This window comes from Podarcis melisellensis (assembly GCF_964234715.1).
Source record: "Podarcis melisellensis genome assembly, chromosome: 18".
NCBI lineage: Eukaryota > Metazoa > Chordata > Lepidosauria > Squamata > Lacertidae > Podarcis > Podarcis melisellensis.
In genome coordinates, this window is record NC_138536.1 from 11,455,025 (window position 1) to 11,472,246 (window position 17,222).

General features: G+C 48.8%; 1 protein-coding gene across 10 annotated transcripts in view; it reads right to left on the reverse strand.

The window, feature by feature from the left end:
* Positions 1-3,812: 3,812 nt before the first annotated feature.
* GATAD2A (GATA zinc finger domain containing 2A) overlaps positions 3,813-17,222 on the reverse strand; it is a 77,931-nt gene continuing 64,521 nt past the window's right edge. For 8 of the 10 annotated variants that reach the window (XM_081895599.1, XM_081895593.1, XM_081895600.1 and 5 more), the window contains 7 exons: positions 17,113-17,205; positions 15,792-15,920; positions 14,020-14,208; positions 10,826-11,111; positions 9,509-9,801; positions 6,674-6,860; positions 3,813-5,404 (listed from right to left, as the gene is read on the reverse strand). In XM_081895599.1, coding sequence (XP_081751725.1) covers positions 5,271-5,404; positions 6,674-6,860; positions 9,509-9,801; positions 10,826-11,111; positions 14,020-14,208; positions 15,792-15,920; positions 17,113-17,205 — 1,311 coding nt within the window. In that variant the 3' untranslated portion in view covers positions 3,813-5,270. The remainder of the gene's footprint in view (positions 5,405-6,673; positions 6,861-9,508; positions 9,802-10,825; positions 11,112-14,019; positions 14,209-15,791; positions 15,921-17,112; positions 17,206-17,222) is intronic. The other 2 variants (XM_081895598.1, XM_081895594.1) reach the window with 2 other exon arrangements.

Here is a 17,222-nt window from a genome sequence, read left to right on the forward strand (position 1 = left end):
CCTCATCAAACCTAAATCTGGCCGATTGTAACTGAAATAGAAAGAGGGGAAGTTGCTTTTTTATTTAGCGCATCAAGCACAGAAAGGGCTTTCCCCCGCCCTCAGCTGATTTCTGCATCGCAGGGGGTCAGACTAGATGACCCTTGGGTCCCTTCCAACTCTCCCATTCTGTGATTCTCTTTACGCAAGGAGACCATCAGCAGAGATTGAGCCCGGGAGCTTCTGCATGCCCAGCAGGTGAGCAGCGGTCTCCCTCTACCAGCCACCCCTCAGAGGGCTTGCTTTCCAGGAGAAAAGGATAAATTTGCCCACGTGCAAAAAAGGTCTTAACAGGTTCAGGGAGAAAATTGTATGTTTGGTAATGTTTTGAAAGAAGTTCAGTGATTTTTTTTTAACATTAATATCCCTGAATTAAGTTGTGTGTGCTTGTTTCTCAATCTGACCGTTTCCCATGGTTTTGTGGTATTTCATGCATTGTGATTTGCTGTTATTTTATTGATTAGTAATTTTTAAAAACTATTTAATGCTCTGGTTCATAGGGTCATGGAGACGACTAAACAACAACATTTAATGATTATTTGCTGATATTTTGCTGTTTATTACATTGTAATAAATTACTGAATAGTGCTTTAGTTGGAGTCCAACAATGTGAGGCAGTGTGGTGTAGTGGTTAGGGACTAGGGTCCAAATCCCCCTTAGCAGCCTCTCCCCACCTAAGCCTACCTCACAGGATTGTCATGAGGATGAAATAGGTAGGAGAAGAACCAAACACACGACCTTGAGCTCCTTGGAAAATAAAGACAGTATATAAATGTAAATAATAATAGTAATAATTAATAAATAACCTGCCTCACAGGGTTGAAATGCCTCCTCAAAACGCCTGATGTGGAGACAGAAATTAGAAGCAGCTGGTCAGATCAGCAAAATTTCCGATGTTACCAGAGGGAAAAGGGCAGATGAAATGAAACTGGGCTAAGGTACTGGCTGCTTTTTTTGGGGGGGGGGTGTTCATTTGTTCCCGATTATTTTTAAATAACTTCTAAAACTATACAAGGCAAGTCCTTGCCCTGCTTAGTAAGATGCCCTGTTAAGAGAAGCCCTCTAACCCAACGCCCTGCAGCGCAGGAATAAAGAGTTTAAGGATGTTCTTACTTATCGCTGGTTCTTCAAGATTTTTAATGCACTCTGTGCACGTTCAGAAATACTCGGAACACTCTCTCCTTGGAGGTTTTCTAAACAGAGGTTGGTTTGCCATATGCCAGGGATTCTTGAGCTGCGGTCCCTACATTGCAGAGGGTTGGGCTGGATGACCTTCAGAGCCCCCCCTTCCAACTCTACAATTCTATTGAGCTGAACTGGAACTAGTAAGGTTCTAGACTAGTAAAGCCACTGAAATGAATAGGCAAAAATAAGCCATGTCCTTTTAATTTCTATGGGTCTGCTCTGAGCAGAACAATCTGCAGCTGAAAAACAGGTTAATTGGCTGGATGGAAATCAACCGACCCGGCTAGGTAATCCTGTCTTTTAGGCCCAGCATCCCTGAAGGAGCATCTCCACCCCCATCGTTCTGCCTGGACACTAAGGTCCAGCTCCAAGGGCCTTCTGACGGTTCCCTCCCTGCGAGAAGTGAGGTTACAGGGAACCAGGCAGAGGGCCTTCTCGGTGGTGGCACCCGCTCTGTGGCACGCCCTCCTGTCTGATGTCAAGGAAATAAGCAAGTATTTCTGACTTTTAGAAGACATCTGAAGGCAGGGAAACTTTTAATATTTGATGCTGTATTTTGTTAGAAGCTGGGGCTGGGGAGGGGTATGAGAAATTTATTATTATTACTATTACAGTGGTACCTCAGGTTACATACAGACTCCGCTAACCCAGAAATAGTGCTTCAGGTTAAGAACTTTGCTTCAGGATGAGAACAGAAATCGTGCTCTGGCGGCGGCACAGCAGCAGCGGGAGGCCCCATTAGCTAAAGTGGTGCTTCAGGTTAAGAACAGTTTCAGGTTAAGTACGGACCTCCGGAATGAATTAAGTTCTTAACCTGAGGTACCAATGTATTATTAGAACCGAGGAGGTGGTCACCGTCGTCCCCCCCGCCCCCGTTTGAGAACCACTGTTCTAGTCCTTAAGAGCAAATTGATAGGGCATGAGCAACACCAGTCTCTGATGACATTTCTCCAGGATGCAACAAGTTCAGAAACACCCCCCCCAATTTTCACCAAGTGTCTTCTAGATACATGTCACCCCCCACCCCACCCCGTGTCATTCTTCATGTCTGCAAACACCCCCCCCCCAATAAATTGTGCTAGTGATTTTGCTGTAGCTGAGAAGGAAGGCATGGGCATCAGAGCATGCCAAAGGATGTTTGATCCAGACTTGGGAATGGGGAGTTCAGAGATATCTGGACGGCTCTGCAGAATGCTGGCTAATTCCCAACGCTGGGGCCAGTTCTTGGCTACCTGGGCAACACAGATTTTCTGTAAAGAAAAGGCCCAGGACAGAGGATGCTGCCTTATACTGAATAAAAACAAGCACCTCCTTAGTGGCTCTCTGGGATTTTTGGCACGGAATCCTTTGCAGCTCTATGTAGAGATGCCAGAGATGGAGGACAGCTGAGGTCAGATACAAGCTAATGGTTTCAGGTGGTCTGTTCCATGTGTGACATCGCTGGACCCTTTAGACAGCAGTGCCAGATATCATGTGTGTTTCTGTGTGTGTCTGTTGGGTGTTGAGCTAGGACCCGAGAGAGACCAGGGTTCGAATCCTCCCGTTCAGCCACCAAGCTTGCTAGGGGTGACCTTGCGTCAAAAGCGATCACCCTCAGCCCTGGCCGACCTCGCAGGGTTCTTACGAAGGTGAAAGGTGGGGAGGACTCCCTCCCTTGAACTCCATGGGGGGGGGGGAGGTGGGATATTATAACATATAGACAGGTCCACGTACAATAGTTAAAACCCAAATATCCACACTTGTGAGAAGGGGAAGAAGAAAGAAAGAAAGAGGAATTATAAGGAGCTTTTTATTACAATGCAACAGTCATAATCTGAAGAGGGGACCCCCCTCCTCACTCCCCCCCCCACCCCTGTACAGCAATGGTTGTTTTGTAATTTTTTTTTTTTTGTATTTTTAAAAATTTATTTTAAATTAAGTATCTAACTTGCTGCTAACAAAATACCAGACTGGCTCCCCACTGCCCCACCTGCCTGAAAAAAAAAAGAGAGAGGTTCAACTGCATTAACCCTTCCCCACCCCCTTCCTCTTTATATATAGATATATATATTTATATATTTATATAATTTTTATTTTTTATTTTGCAACGAACCCCTCTCCTATCAGCACTAGATCTAGTACCAACATGTTGTTAGGAATAAGTCATTTTAAAAACGGGGGCTGTAATTCCACCTCTAGAAAATAAAAGTTTTTTTTAAAACAACCTTAAAAACACAAAGAGGGAACAAACTGTAGGTGCTCCTTTGATTTAAAGCTTGGAGTATTCTGGTTTTTTTGTGGGGTTAGGGGTGGGGAACGCAATTTAAAGCAAAAATAAAGGTTACCCAAGGTGCTACTAGAAATTAAACATTTGGGGGCAGGGGGAAGAGAATTTGCTTGTTGGGAGGAGGAGAATGAAGTCTGGGCCACTTTGAGCAGGGTCTGGGTTGGTGCTTTGAGGACAGCGACCAGCCCTGCGGAAAACTCTTCAAAGAGTACGAAGGCCGTTTTGCACCTCCCCCCAAAAAATCTGGTAGCAAACGGCGGCTGAGGGAGGCTCTATCTCGTGGCACAGCTGAATCAATTTTCTCTCCCACCCCCTTTTCTTAAAAAACAACAACAGCCTCCCCACAAAATTTCCTTTTCCAAAATCCACCGGACCTTTTCTTTACTCCAGGTTGCCTAAAACTGCATATGGCTTCTGGAAAACCAAAGTACAACTCCCCACCCACCCCCTGCCACAGAAAGCGCACGGCAGAAGGAGGAGAGGGGGTGGGAGGGACCCAGTAGAGATTTTAAAATAAAAATTCAAAAAAATTATACATCTCTTCTTCCTTGATCCCTGTTGGGATGTTTGAGGTGGGGAAGGGGGAAGAGAGGCTCAGCCCCCTCCCCACAGTTCATTCTCTCCAGATGAAGGGAACTCCTTTTAAACTGTCCGGTAAAGTTTTCGGGCTATCAAATGTCCGGGGCAAAACATCTATCTGAGATCCTGTTTATTTCAAAGAAAGACAAGACAGGTGCGCCTCCGACCCCCCCCTTGACGCAACCCCCCCCCCCCCGCTGAGTCCTGTCGCTCCACATCTTCGGGGGGGCGGGGGGCGGAGAGTCCATTTTGCATTTGTTCACAACATAAGTTATCAGCGGGTTTGTCTTTAATTAAAAAATAAAACCAACAACCCTAAGAAGCCACTCACGCCCCCTCCACCGCAACAACCCCCTCGCTGCCCCCTCCGTTTATCACGTTGCCACACGGGAATTGCAAGGGGGGGGGAGCAAAAACGAAAAAGGCAGGGCTGGAGCCAGTCCGTCCCCTTTGCAGATTTCTCTCTCCACAAGCGCTGGGTCCCAGTTCCACTTTCCGTGAGCGGGAAATAGTACATCCTTGATCGCTAACGACCGTTGTACGATCGCTCAGAAACGGAAATAATAATAATAATAATAATGACAACGATAAAATCTAAAAAGGAACTAAAAAAAAAGCGGCTTTTTTTTTCTTTAAAGGGGAGGATGGGATGAAAGCAGGCAAGAAAGACAGAGAGAGAGAGAGAGAGCAAGTTTCTTGCACAATTATTCCTCGTTCTGTACTACTGCTGGCTGGGGGGAAGAATGACATGTAACTCCCCCCCCCCAAAAAAAAATGCTAATAAGAGAGACAAAATAAGTTTCAGGGTGTGTGTGGCCAGCAGGAAAGAATGATAAAAGGGCGACTCTCCTCTCGAAGACAGCAGAACAAAAATGATAATAATGAAAATGCGAAGGTCCGGTTGCCTAATGTCCGTTCCACCCTGCAGGGAAGTGTCCTTGCCCCCCTCTGCCGCCATTCCTTGCTGAGAGCGGCGCTGGCGGGAGCAAGCTTTTCCCTCCTGCGACCTTTGCAGGCGTGATCCGGGCGAGGCTTGAAAGCAGGCTTGCTGTTGTTGCTGTCGTCGTCGTTTTCCCCACCGGGTGGTGGGATGCTGGGCAGGTGGCGGAATCGAAGGTTGGGCTGGGGAGGGTGGGGAAACGGGGGGGGGGGACAAGAAGAAAAAGGGAGAAGTCTTCCACTCTAGGCGGAGGTTCCTGCGTTATTTCCACGTGGCAGACTGAGAGATGGATCGCGGGGGGATCATGTCTAGGAGGTACTCACGCTGGCGGTCCACAGCCGAGGCGGCAGTTTTATGCACAGCGAGACTGGGGTTGACAAAGTTCAGCGTCCCACCTGGAGGGGGGGAAGAAAGGAAGGAAAGAAGGGGGTCAGGGTGTGTGTGTGTGGCACAGCACACGTCTGCACATACAGGGTACGTGGTAACTGACAATCGTTCCCGCTAATGGCAAACTCTGCCGGAGCGTGCGGATGGTTTTGGAGGCAAAGCTCCGTCGGTAGAGCACCAGACTATTAACCTCAGGGTTGGAGGTATGAGCCCCACCTCGAGAAAGATTCCTGCATTGCAGGGGGGGTTGGACAAGATGACCCTTGTGGCCCTTTTCAGCTCTACAATTCTACTATTCTATAAAAAAACACCGGGGGCGGGGGAATGCAAGGTATCAAAAGGATCAGTTACTGAATCATATGTTCATTTATGCTGGCAATGTGAAAAAGCCCAAACCTTTTGAGTCTTTGGTTTTTAAAGAAACCACTAACATGAAGGAGCGTCTCCACCCCCATCTTTCTGCCCGGACACTGAGGTCCAGTTGCGAGGGCCTTCTGGCGGTTCCCTCACTGAGAGAAGTGAGGCTGCAGGGAACCAGGCAGAGGGCCTTCTTGGTGGTGGCACCCACCATGTAGAACGCCCTCCCATCAGATGTCAAAGAGATAAACAACTACCTGACTTTTAAAAAACATCTGAAGGCAGCCCTGTTTAGGGAAGTTTTTAATGTTTGATGCATTACTGTATTTTAATATTTTGTTGGAAGCTGCCCAGAGTGGCTGGGGAAGCCCAGCCAGATGGGCGGGGTATTAATAATAATAATAATAATAATAATAATAATAATAATAATGAATTGTTGTATTATCCCTTTGCCTCTGAGCTACAGCCTCTCCCCCCACCACAAGCCTCCCAAAAGACAATGAGATTCTTTTCATCCATATGCAAATGTGAACCAATCAATTAAAAATTGCATTCCTGCCCTGCAGGGGTTTGGGCTGCATGACCCTTTGGGTCTCCTCCCAACTCTACAAAAAACACAAACAATCATAAATCGAAGTTTTAAAAGCAGAGCCCTGAGAAGCCACCGAAAGAGAAAGCGTCCCAGGAGGGGAATTCTGCAAGGCGGGTTGGAGTCCCAGAATGCTTTGCAAAAGGCACCAAAGAGGAGCGAGAGGAAGAGCTAATAATTCTAATCAAAGGAATAGAGAAGCACCCTTTTCACCCAGGAGAAGAAAAGAGAAAAGAGCCAGCCTTGCTCCGTTTGCTGGCTGGGCAAGGGAGCTCAGCCAGCGGCAGCAAATATTTGTTTTTAAGAGTGTTCTCGAGAGCGAGTGGTCTACCTGCGTTGACGAGAGTCTTCTTCCAAGTGCAAGCACTTCCTTTGCCGACGGGTCTCTGAGCACGCTTACCTTGCCTGCCGCCAAGTACGGCCACACCGGAGGCGGCGTTCTGCAACTTGGGCGACGGGCTAAATGCATGCAACACTCCGCGGGGGGTGCTGGCGCTGCGGGGAAGCTGGCTGGAGGCCTGGGGGAGGGAAAACGGGGAGAGAGGAGGAAGGTGAGAGAGGCCGGAGCAAAAGTCCCGCTCTGTGCCCAAGTGAGAACTCTGGGAAACATTTGGCGTTTCCCAAACTCGGGTCTCTGGCTGTTTTTGGACTACAGCCCCCATCATCCTCGTGGCTCAGGGATGATGGGAATTGTAGTCCAAAACCAGCCAGAAACACTGTTCTAGATCCGTAAGGATGATGGAAGTTGGCCTCATACTGGAGATGCAGGCGGCTGGCTAGTGGAGTATTTCCTGCACGGGCCGGCAGCATCTCTCCAGGGTGTCAGACTCAGGTGTCCCTCCGCCCTACTGTGGATCGGACCTGGGACCTTCTGCATGCATAACAGGTGGTCCAGCCCTGAGTGGTGCTGCTCCAGGCAACACTCAGCCTACCCAAGTCCTAGGACCTTCTACAAGCGCAGAGTCATGGTCAGCCTCTTAAAATCAAAGCTAAGATCCCAGCCCTCATTGTTTTAAGCAGGCAGAGAGGAAGCTGCCTGACACCGAACCAAGCTGTGGGTCCATATGAGAGAGGTGCACATAGCACTTCCACTATATGCTGGAAGACACAGCTCTTTCCTTGGCACCCAAGAGAGGTGTGTGCACGTGTATTGCCGTATTTTTCACTCTATAAGACGCACCAGACCATAAGACGCACCTAGTTTTTGGAGGAGGAAAACAAGAAAAAAAATTATTTTGAATCTCAGAAGCCAGAACAGCAAGAGGGATCGCTGCGCAGCCTGCATTCTCTCCATAAGACACACACGCATTTCCCCTTACTTTTTAGGAGGGAAAAGGTGCATCTTATAGAGCAAAAAAATACGGTATATTGTAGCTGGCATTGTCTCGAGAGACAATGGTGGGCATCTCCGGCGGTGAAACCAAACCACTGGTGAGCAGCAGCTCCCTGGGGTGCAAGCCTGGGCAGTGTATCTGAAAGTCCTGGACTGCCTAGACGACAAGACCCCCCTCTCGACCTCTGACGGGGTCCAAAGGAAATCAGAGCAAGATGGTGGACACCAGCTGGGCTGCAGGTGTTGCCAGAAGGAGGCGGACAAGACGCCATCCAACTGTTTTAGGGACTCTACTCCGGAATTGTGTAGGGTTTACTCCCGAGCCTTTTCTTCTCCCAAAGATACCCCGTGAGGCAGCAAAGGTTTAGGATCTTCCTTCTATTTAATGGGCTCCCTTCCCAGGTGGACGAGCCCCATCTGCCCCTCAATTCCCTCCACAGCATGTGCAGAGACCGCCTTCTGGGCCACTGGACCCCCTCTTGGTCTCGTCCGCTCCATCCTCCGGAGCCGATCTTCGCTTGCAGGAGAAGCCCCTAACTCACTGTGGGTTTGAGACCCATTGACTCCCCTCACCTGGTTTAGCCAGCCAGTCGTTACACCCAGCCACCCCTCCCTAAATCGTGTGCCGGCGGCGCAGTGGCAGCAAGAGGCCCCATTAGCGAAAGCACGCCTCTAGTTAAGAACGGACCTCCGGAACGAATTAAGTTTGTAACTAGAGGTACCACTGCACTGACTGGTAGCAGCACTCCTGGGTTTCAGGCAGAAAGTCCTTCTCAACCCTGTTTGGAAGTGCCAAAGATTGAACCTGCGATCTTTTGCTTGCAAGGCAGGTGGTTCTACCACTGAGTAGGGCTGGGCAATATCTGGTTTGCAACATCGTGATATATTACCAGCTAAACATATACGATACATCACAATGTCTGAAATATTGTGGAGCTAGGTAGTGGCATTGGCTGGCTTCATGGTTTTTTCCACATCGTGATTTTGGCATAGCACACCCCCCCCATGATTTGTGATATATTGCCAAGTCACAAATTATGAAACCACTATCATATGGACTTCAAACCAGTTTTGGACGATCTACCAATATACCAAAAGGGATCTGCCAAAAGGGACATGGATGGCGCTGTGGGTTAAACCACAGAGCCTAGGACTTGCCGATCAGAAGGTCGGCGGTTTGAATCCCTGCGCCGGGGTGAGCTCCCGTTGCTCGGTCCCTGCTCCTGCCAACCTGGCAGTTCAAAAGCACGTCAAAGTGCAAGTAGATAAATAGGTACCACTCCGGCGGGATGGTAAACGGCATTTCCGTGCGCTGCTCTGGTTCGCCAGAAGGGGCTTAGTCCTGCTGGCCACATGACCCAGAAGCTGTACACATGCTCCCTTGGCCAGTAAAGCGAGATGAGCGCCGCAACCCTAGAGTCGGCCACGACTGGACCTAATGGTCAGTGGTCCCTTTACCAATATATTGCCCAGCCCGGCCACGGAGCCATATATCCCACCTTTTCCTCCAAGGAGAGCTCCAAGTACACGGCTCTCCTCCTCCAGGCCTCACCCTCCACAACAACCCTGTGAGGTAGGCCAATGATCTTGTATTTCTATACCACTGTCACCTGGCACAGGTGGGGAAATGGCTCTCCCCTGCAGAACAAACTAACTGGAAAGCTAAGTTGGATACAGCCTGCTGCTGATAACGCCAAGGTTGCAGGTTCAGTTCCTGTAAGGAAGAGCTGCCTGTTCCCGCATTGCAGGGGGTTGGGCTAGATGACCCTCAGGATCCCTTCCAATGCTACGGTTCTTATGAACTAAAAGCAAGGGAAAGTGCCGTGTCCCCACCTGCTTGAGCGAGTGATGCTGCTGTGCGATCTGCTCGGGTTTGGTCTGGACGGGGGAGGCCGCCTGCTGCAGTATCCGCTGCTCGATCTCCTGCTCTTGCTGGAGGGCCTTGACGAAGGCGGCCTTCAGCCGGCTAGTGTGCTCGGCTTTCAGCGCCTTCTTCTGGTTCGAGGACATGCATGTCTCGCACATGATGGAGCCGCTCTTCTCCTCCCGCCACCGGCAGGTGAAGTCCGTCTTGCACTGGACGCATGTGTAGGGGTCCTGAGAGGAAGGGGCAGCAGAAACCTTGCCTGTAGGGGGAGGGAGAAACAGAGGAAGTCAGCCCAGAAGAAGAAAAAACAAAACAGGACAGCCTTTCCCCACCCCCAACCCATCAATTGCCCAAAGTTGTGGGATGCACGCAGGTCACAGAATTGCAGAGCTGGAAAGAACACCCAAGCCCTGTTGGAAATTCGCCAGCTTGCGATGCCCAGGCACGAAGATGGCACCTGACTCTCCACCATCTGGAAGTGCATGCCTGGGGATCCTTGGACCGGGACTGTTTTCGCACACTGATACCACATCCTGTAGAAGTCTCTCTGTTAAATTTTATCTGCACAATCGGAATGCATTTCGGGAACCAAAACGCTTTCATTGCGCAGGAGCAGCCAGGTTGGAATGGGTCAGTAAATATGTGGGCTGCCCCTGGATCAAGTGTCTTTGCTTCTTTAAGTTCTCAAAGTTCTTAACAGAGAACCATCCAACCTCTGCTTAAAAGCCTCAAGGAAGGAGAGCCCACCACCTTCTGAGAAAGTCTGTCCCACTGTTGAGCAGCTCCTACCCACAGAAAATTCTTCCTAATGTTCACTTGGAATCTCCTTTATTGTCATTTGTAGGGTTGCCATACATCCGGGAAAACCCAGACACGTCCTCTTTTTGGAGGCCCAACATGTCAGATGGGCATGTTTTACATTTTAAAGAAAATGTCTGGGTTTCTTTGGGCTCAGGCTGTTCTGCCTGCATTTCTAGTCATCTGAATCCATTGGTTCAGGTCCTACCCTTATTCTTACTAAATAAATGAAGTGGATTAGCAATCCTTCCATCTCCGCAGGGAATTCTGGGAGGGGAATGGGGGCGGGGTCCTCCCAACAACTCTCAGCACCCTTATCAAACTACAGCTCCCAGAATCCCTTGGGGGACACCACAGCTGCTTAAAGGGATATCACCCTGCTTTAAACGTATGCTGTGATGGTAGCCTTGGATTCCAGTTTAAAAAGGAGAAAATAAGGATTTTTTTACGGAGGAGAGAATGTATGTGCACATCCCTCTTCTTACCTTGAGCTTCTAGGAGGTTCTGCACCACCTCCTCCAAGCCCACCAGGTAGATGAACTCGTTGTTGGCCGCGCTGGGCAGGAAGTTCATCTCGGGGGCCGGCGGCTTGGGCGGAGGGATCTCCAGCAGCGTCTTCTCCAGCTGCTTCCGCAGCGCCAGCTTGGCGGCCGCTTGGCGGCTGGCAGGGGAGTCATTGGAGTTGACGATGGAGGCTACACTGGTGGCAGTGGCTGCAGCGTTCACCTGGGCCGCCGTCACGGCCGCACCTTTGAGCGAAGTTGGCGAGGCCTGAGGGAGCGGGAAGGAAAGAAAAGGGGTGGTGTTGAGCTGAGATTCCTGCATGGCAGGGGGTTGGACTAGATGACCCTTGGGTCCCTTTCCAACCCCTGTGATTCTGGGACTCTTATGATTCATGCAGACTGCACTGCCCTGGTGCCGTCACACTGAAATAAGAGCTCATTGCTTGCTTGTTTGTTTTTAAAAGTCTCGACAGTTGCTACCAGTAATTTGATCACTGGCTGCAAAAAAGATCGGGAACAATGAGTTGGATAAAATTGCTATAAGCTGCTTTGGTGATTGGGAGGTTTAATTTGAAATTAAGCTCATTTTCCGGTGTCTCCTTTTGCCCACACCACGGATGTCAGTTTATATCGCAGGTGTATGTTCTGCATTATCTTGTTAATATTACGGCTGCAAACTTGTCATGGCCTTTGGCTAGATTACAGTGCTTCCCCAACTTGGGTCTCCAACTGTTTTTGGACTACAACTCCCATCATCCCTAGCTAGCAGGACCAGTGATCAGGGATGATGGGAATTGTGGGCCAAAAACAGCTGGAGTCCCAAGTTTGGGAAACCCTGGGCTAAAATAATAATCTTATTGATTGATTCAAATAGTTTTCTTGTTTTATTCATTTTTTAAAAAAATAATGAATCTGAGTATAAATTTTATGAAATAATGATATATTATCACAATAACCACCCTCATTTATTGCCTACCATTCACCCTAAGGTCCTACAGCAGGTTACAATATCAAAAACACTTTTTTATTTTCTATTTATTCCATTTATATAATGCACTTTATCCAAAGATCCTTTGGTGGTGTACGTTATATAGCATAGTAGTACCGTATTTTTCGCCCTATAGGACGCACTTTTTCCCCTCCAAAAATGAAGGGGAAATGTGTGTGCGTCCTATGGGGCGAATGCAGGTTTTCGCTGAAGCCTGGAGAGCGAGAGGCGTTGGTGCGCACCGACCCCTCTCGCTCTCCAGGCTTCAGGAAGCTATCCACAAGCCTTGTGCGCCCGGGGGAGCTTGCGGATAGCAGCCTGTTCTGGGGGCTGGGGTTGGGGAAATAATTTTTTTTATTCATCCCCCCCCCAAACGAGGTGAGTCCTATGGGCCAGTGCGCCCTATAGGGCGAAAAATATGGTAATTAAAAAAAAATCACAGAAAAAAACCGTAATAACAGACTCCCTTCCCCACTTTTAAAAGGTCATAGATTGTTTAATGGTCAAAGGCCTGGTTTAAAACTTTAAAACAGCCTTTGCAGTCACAAAAATAAGGCAGGTTCTGAAAATATACCCCTCGGAATTCAGTAGCCAGGTTGCTCATCAGGGCAAGACGGTTTGAGCATATTGAAGGAGCATCTCCACTCCCATCGTTCAGCCTGAGGACCGCAATCCCTCAAGGACCGCCTCTTTCCATATGAACCTGCCTGGACCCAGAGATCACCTTCTGAGGCCCTTCTTTGTGTGCCTCCTCCTCAAGAGGTCCAGAGGGTGGCAACACAATAACAGGGCCTTTTCTGCAGTGGCTCCCTGTCTGTGGAATGCTCTCCCCCCAGGGAGGTTTGCCTGGGGCCTTCATTATACACTTTTCTCTTTAACCAGGACTTTGGCTGATTGACATCCAATGCCTGGGGAGGGGAGGGGGATTATTGTGCTGTTCCTGTTTTAATTCTTATTATGCATTTTGTGTTTTTTATATTGTGGCTTTATCTCGTGAACTGCCCTGAGACCTGCGGGTATAGGGCGGCATACAAATTTAAATAAAGAACAACGTGTCTTCAACATTTGCCAAAATCTGTTTAGCGAAGGTGCCAAAATCTCTGGGGAGATTTTGAAGGCTTAGGATCTGCTGCACAGAAGACCCTCTCCCTCCCCCAACGCCCCCCCCCCAAGCATCTGAAGTCAGAGAAATCACCACTCTGCTATCTCAGCACCCAAGAGGGTCTGCAGAGAAGGAGGCTGCCTTTCAGACTTTGGGGGCCTGAGTTGTTCAGGGCTTTGAACACCAACATAATAATAATAATAATAATAATAATAATAATAATAATAATAATAAAATAATAATAATAATAATAATAATAATAAATTATTTATATCCCGCCCTCCCCAGCCGAAGCTGGGCTCAGGGCGGCTAACGTCAAATAATCAAACAATCAAATAATCCAACATTCTAAAAACATGTGCAACTTCAAACTGGACACGGAAGGTGGCCAGAATTTTAGTAGCAAGAAATTGGAAAAACACAACAATACCCAACAGGGAAGATTGGCAAATCCTAATGGTAGAATATCTGCAGCTAGCGAAAGTGACAGGAAGAGTAAGACACCAACCAAAACAAAAAGCCTTTAAGGATTGGAGAATCTTTAAAGAATATTTAGAAAACAATGGAATAAAGGAAACATCTTGGCAGAATTAGACTGATCCCTGTATTGTATAAATGTAAGTTTGTAGGGAGGTAAAAAGAAATCATACAAGAAATATATAACTGTGCGGTATAAAGTAATGGATAGACAAAGAACAGTAAGATAAATTGGAAGTCAGTTTTAAATTTCTTTTCTATAAATTTTATAATTGTGTTCAATACCAGAAGTATATATGATGATAATTATATTAATCTTCTTTTATCTTATAGTGTGGTGGTTTGTTTGATTTTTCTGTTACTTGTTTTTTGACTGTATGTTTGTTTACTTGTATGTACGTCTGTTTTTCAAAAATGTATTTATTTTAAATTAATAAAGATATATATATATATAAAACCAAACTGGACACAGAACTGAGCTGGCAACCACTGCAGCTGTGTTTAAACACGAGTTATATAACGTATAAATGGGACCCCAAACAGTACCACCTGGCTGCTGCCTCTGGGGTGGTGTCTGCCTGCCCCCCCCCCGCTCTTGCAGCTCCTCACCTGCGGGATGTTGACCAGGAGGCTTGCGTTGGGGACGTTGGCGACGCGGATGAGGCCCTGCTGAATGATGCGCTGGCCCTGGATCTGCACGCTGGGGACGGAGGCCCGGGGGGCCAGGAGCAGGGGAGGGGGCCCGGAGCTGGAGTGCTGGCGGATGTTGTGGATTTGCTGGGGAGACACAGAGATGGGCTGATATAGATGGGATCCGAGGAGGGATGGAAGAGAAATTTTAGAAGAGGGGGAGCGGAGGGTGACAGCCAAGGGGGAAGAAGGCAGAGAGGAAGATGGCGCAATGGGGGAGATGCAGAAAGGAGGGGGGAATAAGAGAGCAAGAATATTAACTTCTTTTTCCCTTTGAAGACAAGAAATGGCAGAAAAACTGATCCTCCACTTATATCCCAGCTTTTCCTCAGGAAGCTCAAGGTGGCATACAATGTTCACCCCCTCACTGAATCAGAACAACAACCCTGCCAGGTTGACTGAGAGGAGACAGGAGAGCCATCTTCAAATATCTGAAGGGCTGTCACATGGAAGAAGGAACAAACTTGTTTTCTCCTGCTCTGGAGGGCAGGACTCGAACTCATGGCTTCAAGTTACAAGAAAGGAGATTCCAACTAAATTTCAGGAGGAACTTTCTGACAGTGAGAGTTGTTCCAACAGCGGAGCAAACTCCCTATGGAGGTTTCCAAGCAGAGGTTGGGTGGCCCTCTGCCATGGATGCTGAAGCAGAGATTCCTGCCTTGCAGGGGGTTGGACTAGATGACCCTCGGGCCCCTTCCAACTCTACCATTCTATGATTCTATAGGTTGGTTAGGTTGAGATAGGCAGTGTCTGCCTCCCTGCCAGGGAGCTTCATGGCCGAGTGGGATTTGCAACCTGGTCTCTCCTGGGTCCTGACGTGACCCTCTCACCACTGGTTCTCCAGGGGACGATTGGGCCACACCACAAGGTTGGAAGCTGACAGTTCAGCCTTTCCCCATCTGCCAAACTCCCAGTCATAATGAAACACCCAACTGAATTCCACCAAGATTTAAGAGCATGGAGTTATCCATGTCCTTTGATTTCATAGAATCATAGAGCTGGAAGAGACCCACAAGGGTCATCTAGTCCAACCCCCTGCAATGCAGGAATTTCAATGGGTGTCCTCTGAGTAGGGCTAGCAGCTGATGCATCCCGATGTCTGAATGAAGCCCCATTTAAAGCAGGAGCCCACTACAGAATCATAGACCTGCAGAGTTGGAAGGGACGCTGAGGACCACCTAGTCTAGTTCAACCCCCCGCAAGTCAGGAATATGCAAGCTGTTCCATACAGGGATCGAACCTGCAACCCTGGCATGATCAGCACTGTGCTCCATCTAACTCAACGCTCTCTACAAACCCTTCATGTTGGTGACACACTTTTTAGACATGCATCATTTCGCGACACAGCCATTCAGTTTCACTAGTAAACTGGAGGTTCAACTAACCCCTATTGCAGCCCCAGGAGGAGTGCAGGGAGTGTTTGTGCAACACACCTACACACTGCAGCCGACACACTAAGGTGTTGCGACACAAAGTTTGGAAAGCTCTCCTCTACCCTGACGGATGGTGGCTCCCCCAGGGTTTCAGACAGGGGTCCCTGCTTGGAGAAGCTGCCGTAAACTGAACCCAGGACCTTCTGCCTGCAGAGTGCGTGCTCTGCCCCTGAGCTGCAGCCCCAACTGAGCCCTTCAAGCTGAGGCTGTGGGGGCAGAAAGAAAACGGAAAGCACAAGGCGGGGAAAAGCAGCTCACCTGTGCTCCTCTCACCAGAGGAGGCATGACTATCTGCGTGTTCTGCTGAGAGCCCAGCTTCGAAGATGCCTGCTGCCCTCCGCGGATCAACGGGGGAGGAATAACAGTCCCGGGAATACGCGAGGAATTCTGTATGGCACAAGAAGACAAAGGAAGTGAAGGAGGAAGTCCATTCTATAAGCATCCCACCCACCGATGCATCATTTGTCGCCAGAATCTTTGCTATATTCTTCAGGAGGTCCTGAAAACAGACCAGTGATTTCCAAAACGGACTAAAGAACAGCGTTAGGGCCAGTGTGGTGTAGTGGTTAGAGACGGGCTAGGATCTGGGGAAGACCAGGGTTTCCCAAACTTGAGTCTCCAGCAGTTGTTGGACTACAACCCCCATCATCCCTAGCCAGAAGGACCAAAAACAGCCGGAGACCCAAGTCTGGGAAACCCTGCTCTAACCACACCACACTGGCCCTCATCACATGGTCGCTGACAAGGCACAATCACAGGGTTGTTGTCAGGGAATTAAACAAGAGAGGGAGAATCCGCCGCCTTGAGTTCCATGGAGAAAAAGGGGGGATATAAATGCAGCAAATAAATAGATTCGCTTGGGCTGGGGGGTGATGTCTTTCTTGCCCCAGAACCTCCAAGTAGGCTGCCTGTTGCCCACCTGGGGGTGAGTGGCTGGGGGAGACTTAAGGTCCCAAGAGTCAGCCTCTGGGGGGTCTTTCCACTGGACTGAACCCAGCAGAGACTTCTTCCTGTTGTGTTTCTGAATAAGCAACTCCCCTGGCCTCAGCCTCCTTCAGCTTCTGCAGGAAACTCCCTGTGCTGGGCTACATCTGAGGAGACTCAGCCAATCCCAATGCAGAGAGAAGGTGTCTAATTCTCAACCTCTGGGTGCTTAAAAAGAAGAAGCATATTTTAACATTTTGAGGGAAGGAGTGAAATGTGGCGGCTTTGTAATTCAGGAAAAAATATATATACTTGGGAGCACCAGTGTAGATTTTGGTTCCCTTGCTGTTGAACAGCTTTGGATATCTGTCAGACCTGCAAACTTGCACTGTTCTGTTAGCGTGAGCAAGATCTGCTCCCCAGTCCCCCCAACAAACAGCACAGAAACTGACCTGCCTACGGTTCAAGCAAGGCTGCATATTTGCTAGTCTGAACCAACTTGCAAGAGATCTCATCTGCTGGGGTGGCTCTGGCAGAGCATTCGGGCCAACAAACTGCATTCCCCTCCTTAACCTCCTCACTCCCCACCCAAAATGCACACACAGCTTTGCTTCCAGTTCTGCCGTGTGCGGACGGCTCCCTTGTGTTTACTGACCTGGAGGAGGGCTGACTTGCTGGAGGCGATGCTCTGCGTCCCTCGCACCAACGGTGGGGGAGTCGCCACGGCATTTCCTGAGGAGCCGGTGGGCTACAAGGAGCATCAGC